The sequence below is a fragment of the Salvelinus alpinus genome, chromosome 14 (assembly GCF_045679555.1).
Source record: "Salvelinus alpinus chromosome 14, SLU_Salpinus.1, whole genome shotgun sequence".
Classification (NCBI taxonomy): Eukaryota; Metazoa; Chordata; class Actinopteri; order Salmoniformes; family Salmonidae; genus Salvelinus; species Salvelinus alpinus.
The window spans coordinates 11393007-11408685 of record NC_092099.1 but is presented as its reverse complement, the minus strand read 5'-3'; the positions used below and the strand labels follow the sequence as shown (position 1 = coordinate 11408685).

At 44.7% G+C, this 15679-nt stretch overlaps 1 protein-coding gene across 1 annotated transcript; it reads left to right on the top strand.

The window, feature by feature from the left end:
• The first annotated feature begins 2231 nt into the window (after positions 1 to 2231).
• Positions 2232 to 5830, top strand: LOC139538415 (uridine 5'-monophosphate synthase-like). The gene is made up of 6 exons (XM_071340408.1): positions 2232 to 2466; positions 2773 to 2926; positions 3122 to 3808; positions 4100 to 4275; positions 4527 to 4641; positions 5000 to 5830. Exons 1-6 carry the CDS (start codon positions 2317 to 2319, stop codon positions 5176 to 5178), a joined length of 1461 nt encoding a protein of 486 aa, XP_071196509.1. The 5' UTR covers positions 2232 to 2316; the 3' UTR covers positions 5179 to 5830.
• The last annotated feature ends 9849 nt before the right edge of the window (positions 5831 to 15679 follow it).

Sequence of the window (15679 nt, the reverse complement as noted above, 5' to 3'; positions counted from 1 at the left end):
GCTACAAGACCATGGTGCTTGCCTACGGAGCTGTGAGGGGAACGGCACCTCCGTACCTTCAGGCTCTGATCAGGCCCTACACCCAAACAAGGGCACTGCGTTCATCCACCTCTGGCCTGCTCGCCTCCCTACCTCTGAGGAAGTACAGTTCCCGCTCAGCCCAGTCAAAACTGTTCGCTGCTCTGGCACCCCAATGGTGGAACAAACTCCCTCACGACGCCAGGTCAGCGGAGTCAATCACCACCTTCCGGAGACACCTGAAACCCCACCTCTTTAAGGAATACCTAGGATAGGATAAAGTAATCCTTCTAACCCCCCCCCCCCCTTAAAAGAGTTAGATGCACTATTGTAAAGTGGTTGTTCCACTGGATATCATAAGGTGAATGCACCAATTTGTAAGTCGCTCTGGATAAGAGCGTCTGCTAAATGACTTAAATGTAAATGTAAATGTAAATGTAAATGAGGTAGTCACCTGGAATGCATTTCAATTAACATGTGTGTCTTGTTAAAAGTTAATTTGTGGATTTTTTATTGTTCTTAATGTGTTTGAGCCAATCAGTTGTGTTGTGAAAAGGTAGGGGTGGTATAAAGAAGATAGCCCTTTTTGGTAAAAGACCAAGTTCATATTATGGCAAGAGCAGCTCAAATAAGCAGAGAGTAATGACAGTCCATCAATACTTAAAGACATGAAGGTCAGTCAATCTGTCAAAGTTTCTTCAAGTGCAGTCGCAAAAACCATCAAGTGCTATGATGAAACTGGCTCTCATGAGGACCGCCACAGGAATGGAAGACCCAGAATTACCTCTGCTGCAGAGGATAAGTTCATTAGAGTTACCAGCCTCAGAAATTGCAGCCCAAATAAATGCTTCACAGAGTTCAAGTAACAGACACATCTCAACATCTACTGTTCAGAGGAGACTGTGTGAATTAAGCCATCATGATCAAATTGCTGCAAAGAAACCACTACTAAAAGACACCAATAAGAAGAGACTTGCTTGGGCCAAGAAACATAAGCAATGGACATTAGACCGGTGGAAATTTGTCCTTTGGTCTGGAGTCCAAATGTCAGATTTTTGGTTCCAACCGCTGTGTCTTTGTGAGACGTGGTGTGGGTGAACGGATGATCTCTGCAAGTGTATTTCCCACCGTAAAGCATGGAGGAGGTGTTATGGTGTGGAGGTGCTTTGCTGGTGACACTGTGTGATTTATTTAGAATTCAAGGCACACTTAAGCAGCATGGCTACCACAACATTCTGCTGCGATATGCCATCCCATCTGGTTTGGGCTTAGTGGGACTATCATTTGTTTTTCAACAGGACAATGACCCAACACACCTCCAGGCTGTGTAAGGGCTATTTGACCAAGAACGAGAGTGATGGAGTGCTGCATCAGATGACCTGGCCTCCACAATCCCCATTCTCAACCAAATTGAGATTTACATTTACATTTAAGTCATTTAGCAGACGCTCTTATCCAGAGCGACTTACAAATTGGTGCATTCACCTTATGATATCCAGTGGAACAACCACTTTACTGGTTTGGGATGAGTCAGACCGCAGAGTGAAGGAAAAGCAGCTAACAAGTACTCAGCATATATGGGAACTCCTTCAAAACTGTTGGAAAAGCATTCCAGGTGAAGCTGGTTGAGAGAATGCCAAGAGTGTGCAAAGCTGTCATCAAGGCAAAGAGTGGTTATTTGAAGAATCTAAAATATATTCTAATCTAATATATATCCCCCATGAAATAACACCATATCTAGATTCTACAGACCCTACTGAGAAAATCCCAACCCCACTTCTACTTCGGCACCTAGAATAGTTTTCTCTCTATAAGCCAATACGTAAAATAAATGGTGTATTGTATTGGGACCAATGGAGTGGGTTGGAGTAGAAAGTGTTACTGGGCATGTAGACCTCTGTCCCCCATGAAATAACACAATATATAGATTCTATAGACCCTAGTGAGTAGTCCCAACCCCACTTTTACTTCAGCACCTAGAATAGTTTTCTTTCTATAAGCCAGTATGTATTTCATATACAGTGTATTGCATTGGGGGCATTTATTTGACCGAAATGTAATGGACCTGTCACTTAAATATGAACAAATATTAATAACTGTTAATGTTTAGACAAAAAAAAGCATATATCATGACTAAATACATGTTAATGACACGTTTCTAATATTAAATTGTGGACCTTTATTTAGAAAATTCCATGACCCGGAAGCACTTTTTTAAGTGTCTGACGAGCTGCCGCTTGACGAGAGAGACCGCTGTCTAGCCTACTAATATTTGCTAGCGTAGTTAAAACATTGAAAATGGAAAACGTTTGCCTTAAAACTTTAATCTTAAAGTTGCATGATGTTCAGGCAGTGAAATTCGGAACGTTCACGCTGAAGAGTGGAATAACCTCGCCGATTTATTTTGATCTCAGAGTTATTGTTTCTTACCCAACTCTCATGAACCAGGTTTGTAAACACGTGTTTTCCATGAGTAATGGAAACAACAGCAATGTCAGCGTTTCCCAAACTCAGTCATGGGGACCCAAATGGGGTGCACGTTTTGGTTTTTGCTCTAGCACTATACAGCTCATTCAAATTATCAAAGCTTGATTACTAGGGCAAAAAACAAAACGTGTACCCCTTAGGGTCCTGAGGACCGAGTTTGGGAAACGCGGAACTATGTCTGTTCGGAGGCAATCAAATCAAGTTGTAAAATGTATGTTACGAGCTCATTAGTTGGAGTTTGTTGAATACGGGTTTGTTTGCCTTTAGGTGTCAAGTCTTCTTTATCAACGCGCCAAAGATGAGGACTTAAAATACAGCTCTGTGTGTGGAGTCCCATACACTGCTCTACCCCTGGCTACAATCATCTGCTCCAAACACGAGCTGCCCATGCTCATCCGAAGAAAAGAAGCCAAAGAGTATGGTGCGATTTCATGATGGTCAAATTTGATTGTTCTCTTTATGAGAGTTTTTTAAAATGTATTTTTATGCATCCCGTCAGTTCATTCTAAAGTTGGAGCTAGCAAGTGTTAGAGCATTTCATCAGTCTAAATAGATTTCAGATCTCTCATATCAGACATCCATCATGGCCACAATATGTTCCATCTCTTGATCCTAGGAACTAAGAAGATTATAGAGGGGACTATTCACCCTGGAGACACGTGTCTGATCATCGAGGATGTAGTGACCAGCGGCAGCAGCGTCATGGAGACGGCTCTGGTGCTCCAGGCGGAGGGTTTAAAGGTGACGGATGCCATCGTGTTGATGGACAGGGAGCAGGGCGGCGAAGCCATGCTGGCCAAGAGGGGCATCACGCTCCACTCCGTCATCTCCATCTCCAAACTCCTCAACACCCTGTTCCAGGCGGATTGCATCGACTCTTCCATGGCCCAGAGCGTGTGCAGGTTCATCCAGGAGAACAACACCTACAAGCCCTCTGGCGAGGAGGAGAAGAACGGCTCACCTGCAACCAAAAAGCCCTGCAAGTCGGCGGAGCTGAGCTATGGAGACAGGGCTCAGCTCCAGAATACACACCCTCTGGCCGCCCAGCTCCTCAGACTGATGGAAGAAAAGAAGACCAATCTATGTGTGTCGGCGGACATGACGTGCTGCGAGGAGCTGCTGCAGCTGGCCGACACTCTGGGGCCTCAGATGTGTGTGTTGAAGACCCACGTGGACATCCTTCAGGACTTCAGCCCAGCCTTCACCCAGTCCCTCAGGGACCTGGGCCTCAAACACAACTTCCTCATCTTTGAGGACCGCAAGTTTGCCGACATCGGGAACACGGTCAAGCACCAGTATGAAGGTGATTAGTGGGCGCACTTGTTTTGCATTGCTGTGTGCCCTCGGTGGGGGGTGATTTCACTTTAAATGTGCAAACTCTTCCCGCCCAGGGCCCCAGGCTATGCAAAACTAACGCGCCCCGTGTTAAAATAGACACATTGTCCAACTCCAGAAAATAAGGGGCATTGTTGTACAACAGTTGTCCCCTTAACCTTTTGAAACATGCTTTTCAATCCTAATCCATCCTAATTAATACCTGGTTGCTATTATTTCTAAGTCTTCTGACTGTTGTGTGTTTTCCTCTATTTCTCAGGTGGGCTCTACCAGATCTCCTCGTGGTCTCACATCGTTAATGCCCATGCGGTACCAGGCCCTGGGGTGGTGAAGGGGCTCAGTGCGGTGGGCCGTCCGCTGGACCGCGGCTGTGTCCTCATAGGTCAGATGAGCTCCCAGGGTTCCCTAGCAACAGGGGACTATACGCAGGCTGTGGTAAGCAAAGCGCTCCAGCAAGCCGTTCCTCAGAATGTTCCGTCCATCTCTCTAACCTCCCACAGCTCTCTGCAATGTGTTACAATTCAGGACACAGTGTCATCTTGCAGGGTCACAGTGAAAGCCTGATTACATTCTAGTATGTTTTAATAAGGATGTTTGCATCGGACAGCTTAACTGTAGTAATAGTTGGATTCCTTAATGTAATCCTTAATCTCTCTCATGTGATTTTTGTCTCTGTCATTCCATAGGTGAAAATGGCTGAGGAGCACTCTGATTTTGTTTTTGGGTTCATCTCTGGTTCCAAGATCAGCAACAAGCCTGAGTTTGTACACATGACTCCAGGGGTGCAGATGCAGTCAGGAGGTACCACACTCTATACCCGTTAACCACTTCATCCATCCTGTCCAGTGTTCTGTCATTGTCCTGTTGTAAGCTCTCCTTGCCGCTAGATGGTGCCGGTGTCCAATAAATGAAGACTGGGTCACTTATCTCGGTTGTGTCCGTATTGGCTTCCTATTACCTACATAGTGCACTACTTTTGACCAGAGCCCTATGGGCCCTGATCAAAAGTAATGTACTATGTTGAGAATGGAGTGCCATTTTGAATGCAGCCCTTGTTTTCGTTGTGTGTTTTTTTAACCTCTTCGGCAACAAACTAGGGTGGTGTTTTCTTCAGCACCACACTGTTCATTGATCATAATCTCCATCCTTTCTGTTTCAGGAGATGGTCTGGGCCAGCAGTACTCCAGTCCTGATGATGTGATATGTAAAAAAGGCTCTGACATCATCATCGTGGGCCGTGGTATCCTGGGGGCCTCTGATAGAGTGAAGGCTGCTGCAGAGTACAGAGAGGCAGGCTGGAACGCATACACCAAGAGACTCAACACATCTAGCCAATGAGATGCTGAAGACTAGGGCGACATCCTAAGTGGCACCTTATTCCATATATATTGCACTACTTTTGACCAGAGCCCTATAGGTGCCCTATAGGGTGCCATTTGGGATGCTGACAAGACTAGAGCAGATACCACATGGCTAATGTGAAACATGATTATTCCCTCCAACCAGCTGCTGAGACCTTTCTCTTAGCCACAACTAGTTACAAAACTTGCTAAATCAACTGAACTGTGACAATGCTAATTTTAACCTTTGGCGACAGGGACATGTTTCAGTTTTTTTTTTCTCCATAGTGTTATTTTTATATAATCTAATTTGCAATTTTTGAAATGATTTGTGTTGACCAGTTATATGGAATTGTGAAATGAATTTAATAAATACATTTGCTGTAATTATCAGTGTTCCTTGAAGTCTATAAACAGTTCATCAAGGGAGTTTTCTACAGATGGAAGACTGTTAAAAGATTCGTTTCACTAAACTAACCTCGGCATTGTGTATTAATTCATTGACATTACAACAATCAATTGACTTGTGTTTACAACAATGTATGATGAACCAGTGAAGTCTTTAGCCCTCTGATGATTATTTGTGATGTGCCATCCAGGTGTAGGGTATGCTGTATACCCTAGCCACTAATAAACAGTGAATATGCTGAGCCTGTTTCATTTTATATGGTATCTCAAATCAATCAAATGTATTTATGAAGCCCTTTTTAAACCAGCCGGTGTCACAAAGTGCTATACAGAAGCCTAAAACCCCCAAACAGCAAGCGATGCAGATGTAGAAGTGTCTGCATCTACTTTTACTTTGTGAAATCGGGCATGGTCTACATAACACCCCAGTCTTTTTGCAAGTCAAGCTCTGATGACTAGGTAAGGAACAAATTTGCAAGCCACATGATATGTAAATATGTGTAAATGACATGATGGGGAACAGAGCAGGGAGGCAGGCAGGTGGGTTTTCTCCTTCCTTCAACACAGGTGAATGAAGCCACCTTTGAATGTCCCATTCTCCACCGGTTCAGCTTGAGCACAAAGGTCAGCAAATCCTGCCATCTCGTCGATTGGACCGAGCGCAAAGCACGGTTGGTTTGCATAGAGAGGGAGGGTTGGCATAATAAAGAGCTAAACTCGTCTAGTCTGCTCTCCCTCCCCCTGGCTGTTGTGTCAATATTGGACCTGAGCAACGCACCGTGCGACAGGTGTCCACTGGAGAATCCTCTCTCTTTTTAAAACCAACCTGAAAAAAAAGGGAGAGAGAAGATAAATGGAAGGATGGCCTACCATGCCAGGAGTATATATAGGCTACCTGCAACGTGCCATACGCATTCAGTGTTGCCTATAAGATGCACACAATGCGCAGGTATTACTGCTAGTGCGTTTTTAAAATGTCTTCTCACTTTTTTCGACAATAGATAGACAATGGTAAGTTTTATGTCGGCAAAATGTGTATGTTGGATTAAATTGTGAATGACAATTTTACAGACAGGTAGGCTACATTTTTTTGTATTGGCATCAATGTTAACCTTTGCACCTTTCCAGGTGTGTGGACGCAGCGACAAATGGAGAGTATAACGTAGTCTACAACTGCTTTTCCAAGACGGGATCATCATATTTCGATAGATTTTCTGTATTTGCCTCACGTTGAGCCACACGCACAATACCTGAAGATTAAGTTTTGTTCGTTCGGCTCGCGTTAAGCAGGTACAGGTTTTCTACAAAACAGAAGAGCAAGTTCATATTCCGACAGAAGTCGTTCTCGTTGATGCTGCTGTATTTTCCTGTCACAAATACAAACATCGAATTTTTTTTGCCAACTGGACAATTTTTTATCAGTATTCTCTTGATTTATATGGATAAAGTTTTTATGTTACCATTTTTTGTTTTGTTTTTAGACTCTTGCTCACCACTAAATGCTATAGTTCTCTCCATGGATTTTACTATGACTAGTTATTAGACTTGTATTACCTAGTTATTTCCTTTTATTAAATACCATTAGGTTTTTCTTTATGGACATGCTGTAATGATGATATCCAACCAGTTAGCGCCAATAGTGTCATCATTATGTCAGAGTGCACCGGGAATCAGGGAGCTGGTCATTTCTTAATTGTAGTTATCTTAATCATTAACCAGCCAAGTAACAGCCATCTGATATGGACCATCTGCTGGCTGGATCCTCAGCTGCCTGGGATCTATACCTCTGAAGAGGCTACTCTGTTAAATTAACTATGAAATTCATAGGTGTCTGGACATTTATTCCAGTAAATGAAGAGTGTAGCCTATAACATACAGCTCATCATAAAAACACCACGTCATTCTCCATTGCTCATGCACTGTAAAACATTTTGCATTTCAGTTAAGCACAGAGACATCATTCACTATAGGCATATCACTGCTTTGCATATGTTTCAGAAACGTCTATTTTCCACCTCAGACAGTATCATTTGTAGTGCCAGTTACCCCACCACACACACACACCACTTCCATGAGATGATTAACGCCTGTACCTCAAGTATCTGTATAGTTCCATTCTACTTTGAGCATAACTGCAGGTAGACATTTGCATATCCAGTTTTCATTGTATGAATGGCCAATAAACAGCCTGGTAAAGGCTTTCCCATGTAATCATTTCTGCTCTCATGTTTCCCTACAAAGTTCCAGTAAATATTTGTTTAAAGTTGGTGTAAGGAGACTTCACAGCCTGTATTCCCATGCTAGTGACAGTTCGTGCTGCAGTTCCACCCTAAACCTCCAAAATGACACTTCCTCAACTTACTCTACAGAGCAGTTATTGGCTCTGTAAAATATGTACACACAATATTATTTTGCTATTCCCTGATGTCTCAAGCAAGTCTTCAATCTTTCAGTCGTTCACGGTGCAATCTATGTTCATATCATTTCATATCTGTTCTGTTTTATGGATAAACATGACTGGGACAAAATTACTTCACGAAAATTATTATTTGCCCTGTCTCAGCAACCTATAAAACTGTGTGGGATTCTCTCACAGATGCAAACAAATTGTGACTATTTCAATTCATTCTGACTATACAGCTATAAAAATCAACCTTCTCTTATCCTATTACATCACCTTGAGAGAATTATGTGTAAGATCAAATAGGCTCCGTTTTTTCCCCATGGGCTATTATTCTTTAGGTCTGTGGCTATCATAACACCCAGACAATTGTGTGTGTCTGCAGAAAAGCATGATTGCATTTGTGGTGCCTGTTCAACTGCTACCTGTTTCCTAAGTGGAGGACAAGTGTTGCCCTGTGGGCTGTGTGCTGTTTCAAATGACAGTTAAAGAGGTTGCTAATGAAATATGAAAATGCCTGGGGGTTGTTTCTCTTGTAACTGCCTGGCTTTACCTAAGCAGTGAGCACAGAGGCGGGGAGAAGGAGGGGGAGAACCCAGGGCTCTGCAGCACCTATCTGGGTGCGTCTGAAATGGCACCCTATTCTCTATATAGTGGACTACTTTTGTAGTCCACTATATAGGGAATAGAGTGCCATTTTGGAAGCACCCTGTCTTGGCCTCGGGTAAATCCTGCCTGTCTGTTGCGGTTCACTCTTGACGCAGAGCCAGAGCCATTCACAGAGCAGATGTCACCTGCATGAGCTGTCATGGCCTGTTCAAATTTGTCCTTAGGAGGATTTGTTTCTATAGCAGCAGAGAGGGGAAAAACACACAGGGAACATTTGGTGGTGGTCTGCGTCTGCTCACTCACTGACTATTCAAGTAGCACCAACTCACATTGAAGCAGAAAACGAGACCTGTCCATTTACAACCTTATAGCAAAAAGAGATATTTCTGATTCACATTGGACAATAAAGTTGTATCGTATGCCACTTATCTTCTATTGAGTTGTGTCTCCTCAAGGCGATATTCTGAAGAAAGGTGCTATAAGTGAATATTTGCACATGTTGGGATCAGTGTCTGATCAGGTATGTGTATGGATATGTCCTTGGTTCAAACATACACTGAGTGTACAAAACATTTCCATGACATAGACTGATCAGGTGAATCCAGGTGAAAGGCATGATCCCTTGTGGATGTCACCTGTTAAATCCACTTCATTCAGTGTAGAAGGGGAGGAGACAGGTTAAAGAAGGCTTTTTAAGCATTGAGATGTGGATTGTGTATGTGTGGTACTCAGAGGGTGAATGGGCAAGACAAAATATTTAAGTGTCTTTGAACGGGGTATGGCAGTAGGTGCCAGGTGCACTTGTTTGAGTCAAGAAGCTAGCTAGCTAACAAGGAGTGTCTAGTTGGCAGAAGAGAAGAAGGGACAAAGAAGGGACAAAGTGGGACAAAATAAGGACAGAAGAAAAGGGAAAGGGGACATTAAGGTGAAGCAGTCCTCTAAAGACACAAAAGACAATAATACAAGAAACAACACTTCTATTGCCTCTCCCTCTACGATACGCACTCCCGGTTTGGTTTGGAGCGAGTAGTTGCATTCCGCTTTGCTCCACAGGCAGTATTACAGGTAGTATTACATTTCATTTCATTACAGTACAACAGTTTGATTTGTTTGATCTTAGCTGGCTACATAGCCGTCTTTGTATCCAAGATAATTGTGTAGTCTAGAGTAATTGTCGAGGTTACCTAGCCAGTTAGAGGTTACCTAGCCAGCTACACTTTCAAACAAAGTCAACAACGCAGCCACTGCTAGCTAGCCTATTTCACCAGCCTGCAGTACTATATCATTTTAGTCAATAAGATTTTTTGCAACGTAAGCTTAACTTTCTGAACATTCGAGACGTGTAGTCCACTTGTCATTCCAATCTCCTTTGCATTAGCGTAGCCTCTTCTGTAGCCTGTCAACTATGTGTCTGTCTATCCCTGTTCTCTCCTCTCTGCACAGACCATACAAACGCTTCACACCGCGTGGCCGCTGCTACTCTAACCTGGTGGTCCCAGCGCGCACGACCCACGTGGAGTTCCAGGTCTCAGGCAGCCTCTGGAACTGCCGATCTGCGGCCAACAAGGCAGAGTTCATCTCAGCCTATGCTTCCCTCCAGTCCCTCGACTTCTTGGCACTGACGGAAACATGGATTACCACTGATAACACTGCTACTCCTACTGCTCTCTCCTCGTCTGCCCACGTGTTCTCGCACACCCCGAGAGCTTCTGGTCAGCGGGGTGGTGGCACTGGGATCCTCATCTCTCCCAAGTGGACATTCTCTCTTTCTCCCCTGACCCATCTGTCTATCGCCTCCTTTGAATTCCATGCTGTCACAGTTACCAGCCCTTTCAAGCTTAACATCCTTATCATTTATCGCCCTCCAGGTTCCCTTGGAGAGTTCATCAATGAGCTTGACGCCCTGATAAGTTCCTTTCCTGAGGATGGCTCACCTCTCACAGTTCTGGGTGACTTTAACCTCCCCACGTCTACCTTTGACTCATTCCTCTCTGCCTCCTTCTTTCCACTCCTCTCCTCTTTTGACCTCACCCTCTCACCTTCCCCCCCTACTCACAAGGCAGGCAATACGCTTGACCTCATCTTTACTAGATGCTGTTCTTCCACTAATCTCATTGCAACTCCCCTCCAAGTCTCCGACCACTACCTTGTATCCTTTTCCCTCTCGCTCTCATCCAACACTTCCCACACTGCCCCTACTCGGATGGTATCGCGCCGTCCCAACCTTCGCTCTCTCTCCCCCGCTACTCTCTCCTCTTCCATCCTATCATCTCTTCCCTCTGCTCAAACCTTCTCCAACCTATCTCCTGATTCTGCCTCCTCAACCCTCCTCTCCTCCCTTTCTGCATCCTTTGACTCTCTATGTCCCCTATCCTCCAGGCCGGCTCGGTCCTCCCCTCCTGCTCCGTGGCTCGACGACTCATTGCGAGCTCACAGAACAGGGCTCCGGGCAGCCGAGCGGAAATGGAGGAAAACTCGCCTCCCTGCGGACCTGGCATCCTTTCAGTCCCTCCTCTCTACATTCTCCTCTTCTGTCTCTGCTGCTAAAGCCAATTTCTACCACTCTAAATTCCAAGCATCTGCCTCTAACCCTAGGAAGCTCTTTGCCACCTTCTCCTCCCTCCTGAATCCTCCTCCCCCTCCTCCCCCTCCTCCCTCTCTGCTGATGACTTCGTCAACCATTTTGAAAAGAAGGTCGACGACATCCGATCCTCGTTTGCTAAGTCAAACGACACCGCTGGTTCTGCTCACACTGTCCTACCCTGTGCTTTGACCTCTTTCTCCCCTCTCTCTCCAGATGAAATCTCGCGTCTTGTGACGGCCGGCCGCCCAACAACCTGCCCGCTTGACCCTATCCCCTCCTCTCTTCTCCAGACCATTTCCGGAGACCTTCTCCCTTACCTCACCTCGCTCATCAACTCATCCTTGACCGCTGGCTACGTCCCTTCCGTCTTCAAGAGAGCGAGAGTTGCACCCCTTCTGAAAAAACCTACACTCGATCCCTCCGATGTCAACAACTACAGACCAGTATCCCTTCTTTCTTTTCTCTCCAAAACTCTTGAACGTGCCGTCCTTGGCCAGCTCTCCTGCTATCTCTCTCAGAATGACCTTCTTGATCCAAATCAGTCAGGTTTCAAGACTAGTCATTCAACTGAGACTGCTCTTCTCTGTGTCACGGAGGCGCTCCGCACTGCTAAAGCTAACTCTCTCTCCTCTGCTCTCATCCTTCTAGACCTATCGGCTGCCTTTGATACTGTGAACCATCAGATCCTCCTCTCCACCCTCTCTGAGCTGGGCATCTCCGGCGCGGCCCACGCTTGGATTGCGTCCTACCTGACAGGTCGCTCCTACCAGGTGGCGTGGCGAGAATCTGTCTCCGCACCACGTGCTCTCACCACTGGTGTCCCCCAGGGCTCTGTTCTAGGCCCTCTCCTATTCTCGCTATACACCAAGTCACTTGGCTCTGTCATATCCTCACATGGTCTCTCCTATCATTGCTATGCAGACGACACACAATTAATCTTCTCCTTTCCCCCCTCTGATAACCAGGTGGTGAATCGCATCTCTGCATGTCTGGCAGACATATCAGTGTGGATGACGGATCACCACCTCAAGCTGAACCTCGGCAAGACGGAGCTGCTCTTCCTCCCGGGGAAGGACTGCCCGTTCCATGATCTCGCCATCACGGTTGACAACTCCATTGTGTCCTCCTCCCAGAGTGCTAAGAACCTTGGCGTGATCCTGGACAACACCCTGTCGTTCTCAACTAACATCAAGGCGGTGACCCGTTCCTGTAGGTTCATGCTCTACAACATTCGCAGAGTACGACCCTGCCTCACGCAGGAAGCGGCGCAGGTCCTAATCCAGGCACTTGTCATCTCCCGTCTGGATTACTGCAACTCACTGTTGGCTGTGCTCCCTGCCTGTGCCATTAAACCCCTACAACTCATCCAGAACGCCGCAGCCCGTCTGGTGTTCAACTTTCCCAAGTTCTCTCACGTCACCCCGCTCCTCCGCTCTCTCCACTGGCTTCCAGTTGAAGCTCGCATCCGTTACAAGACCATGGTGCTTGCCTACGGAGCTGTGAGGGGAACGGCACCTCCGTACCTTCAGGCTCTGATCAGGCCCTACACCCAAACAAGGGCACTGCGTTCATCCACCTCTGGCCTGCTCGCCTCCCTACCTCTGAGGAAGTACAGTTCCCGCTCAGCCCAGTCAAAACTGTTCGCTGCTCTGGCACCCCAATGGTGGAACAAACTCCCTCACGACGCCAGGTCAGCGGAGTCAATCACCACCTTCCGGAGACACCTGAAACCCCACCTCTTTAAGGAATACCTAGGATAGGATAAAGTAATCCTTCTAACCCCCCCCCCCCCCCCTTAAAAGAGTTAGATGCACTATTGTAAAGTGGTTGTTCCACTGGATATCATAAGGTGAATGCACCAATTTGTAAGTCGCTCTGGATAAGAGCGTCTGCTAAATGACTTAAATGTAAATGTAAATGTAAAGAACTGCAACGCTGCTGGTTTCCCCCCGCTCAATAGTTTCCTATGTGTATCAAGAATGGTGCACCACCCAAAGGACATCCAGCAACCTTGACACAACTGTGGAAAGCATTGGAGTCGACATGGGCCAGCATCACTGTGGAATGCTTTTGACACCTTGTAGACTCCATGCTCCGACTAATTGAGGCTGTTCTGAGGGAAAAAGGGGGTGCAACTCAATGTATATTCTTTAGCAATATCCATCCTATTTCTTTGTGTTTTTTTGAGTGGCTCACTTGAAAAAGAGAACTGGGTCTCAATGTTGACTCCCTGTATAAATAAAAATCAAATAAATACAAAATAAATTTGAAGGGTAACCTGAAACTATGAATCTGTGAGCAATAGCAGCATCACTTCCTGACAATACATCAATGCTTACGCAACCTTCCTGACTAAGTCAGATAGGCACAGGCTGGAGGGCTTTGTTACCATGGAGAAACTGGATCCTGAGAAACAGTCTGCCTCACTTACACCACACAGTTATCACACGTACACATGTTGCCCTATAGAGGGGTATTGATTGAAAAAGAAATTAAGGGGGATAATTGTGATAACTTAAGTTGTCTCTAGCCTGGTTCATTTCACATCACTCTATCGTTTATTAGCCGAAACGTATAAGATACAATGAATGGATACGAGAAAATGCTGTGAGGGAGAAAAAAACAGATGTTCAAACAATCTTGTTTGCTCTGGTTGCTGCCTGGTTGACTGGTTCTTCCAACCTGCACCTCAGCCAACTGTTTGCAGGTTGGCTACTCAGGATGGCAAACATGGTGCCAGCATTGCTAAATGAAGTGGTCAACCTGTCGAAGTGCAGTGGACCAGAGATTGACATTTCTATGCGTTGTCTCTTTTTATCCAACACAAATAATATATTAAATAGTATCTATAATATCTGAAATGAGATGTTATTTCTAAAATATAAAGATATTTGTAGCCAGAGACAAATGAATATAGACTAGCCAACACTTTTCCAATGCACAATAAGTAAATATTCATTGTTATTGTGAAAAGCATCTGATATGATCATATTTCACAGGTTCCATTTCATTTATAAACATAGAAATAGTACAACCGATCATTTAAAAGTTTCACGGGCAATATCCCCTCTATCAGAGACCCGTGAGACCAGATCAGAAGAATAGACTAGCCTACTACTTTCCTACTACTACTGCAAAGGAGATAAAGATTCAAAGTAGAGTTATGAGTTATGAGCCTTTACTGTAGGCCCTATGTGTCAGATGCAAATAGGGAGAGCTGAATTTCCAAGTGAAATTAGGCTTCTGCTGATGAGCTGACAAATCTAATCTCTCCAATGGGGGATCAAAGGCCAGCAGATGGGTGACTACTGCTCTGTCACCGTGTCCACCTGCCCCAGGGCAAACAAGGCCACACAGGTAAGAGAGAACAATGAACCCACCCCACTCAAAGTGGCTGCTGTACACACAAGAAATGAAGCATATAGGCACACACGTGGCCACACACGGAGACAACAGAAAAGGGTATAACTACCCTAAAAACACATTACAGAGGACTCATCCAAGTCTGAAGTCTGATTACTTTCAATTTCCATCAGCAAGTGTATTTAAGTCTACCACAGCTTTGGGGTCAATTCCATTTCAATCCAGTCAATTCAGGAAGTAAACTGAAATTCAGAATGTCCAAGTCTCATTCCCAATCGGCACCCTATCCCTTAGTGCGCTACTTTTGACCAGGTTCTGGTCAAAAGTAGTGCATTATATAGGGCTCTGGTCAAAAGTAGTGCACTATATAGGGCTCTGGTCAAAAGTTGTGCACTTTATAGGGAATAGGGTGGCATTTGGGACGCCGCACAAGAGTTAGGCCAACAACCTCCTAAAGCCCTCACCTAGTGAATTTGTTCATGAAAATACAATACTATTATGCATACTGTATTCACAGACCTCTCTTTCTATTATAACGTCACCTGACCTGACCATATGTCTCTATGATATGTTGCCTCACTTCAAATTAGCCTATTATCATCAGTCACTGTAATGAACTGTTATGCCACAAGATGTCACTGCAGACAGGTATTATTGCAGTTGACTTACATGACTAGGTTCCATTTGTATTATTACACTAAGAATCCAGATCATGAAGTAACATTGCAATATCCAAGCGCCTTCTTAAATAAAATATGATACACATTTATAAGCCAACCATCCATATTGATGAGAAGATCCACAGATCCACATTCTACTTTGCATTCATAAGCTCCACAAAGGCACAGAAACAATTTGGACCCATTGACAATTCAACAACTGAAAAACACTGAATACATAGAACAATCTGCATTGTAAATGGACGAGAATTGAGTGCTACTAGGAACATGTCAGAATCTTTTCTCACATTCCTTTCAATTAATATGACGAGAATAGATTTAGCGTGAAAAAAAAACAGGTATTAAGAAGGTTATACATTTAAAATGCTTTCTTTCAACCATATGAAGTATAAACATGATCCAACATTAAAGAATATGAATTATTCCTGAAAAGAAAATCTGTCTGTTTCTCATT

Excerpts from the sequence above, each read along its gene's own strand:
- LOC139538415 (XM_071340408.1), top strand. The coding sequence starts at position 2,317 with ATGGAAAACGTTTGCCTTAAAACTTTAATCTTAAAGTTGCATGATGTT. Across the intron at positions 2,927-3,121 it reads AAAAGAAGCCAAAGAGTATG|GAACTAAGAAGATTATAGAG; the intron begins GTGCGATTTCAT and ends TCTTGATCCTAG. Across the intron at positions 3,809-4,099 it reads GGTCAAGCACCAGTATGAAG|GTGGGCTCTACCAGATCTCC; the intron begins GTGATTAGTGGG and ends TCTATTTCTCAG.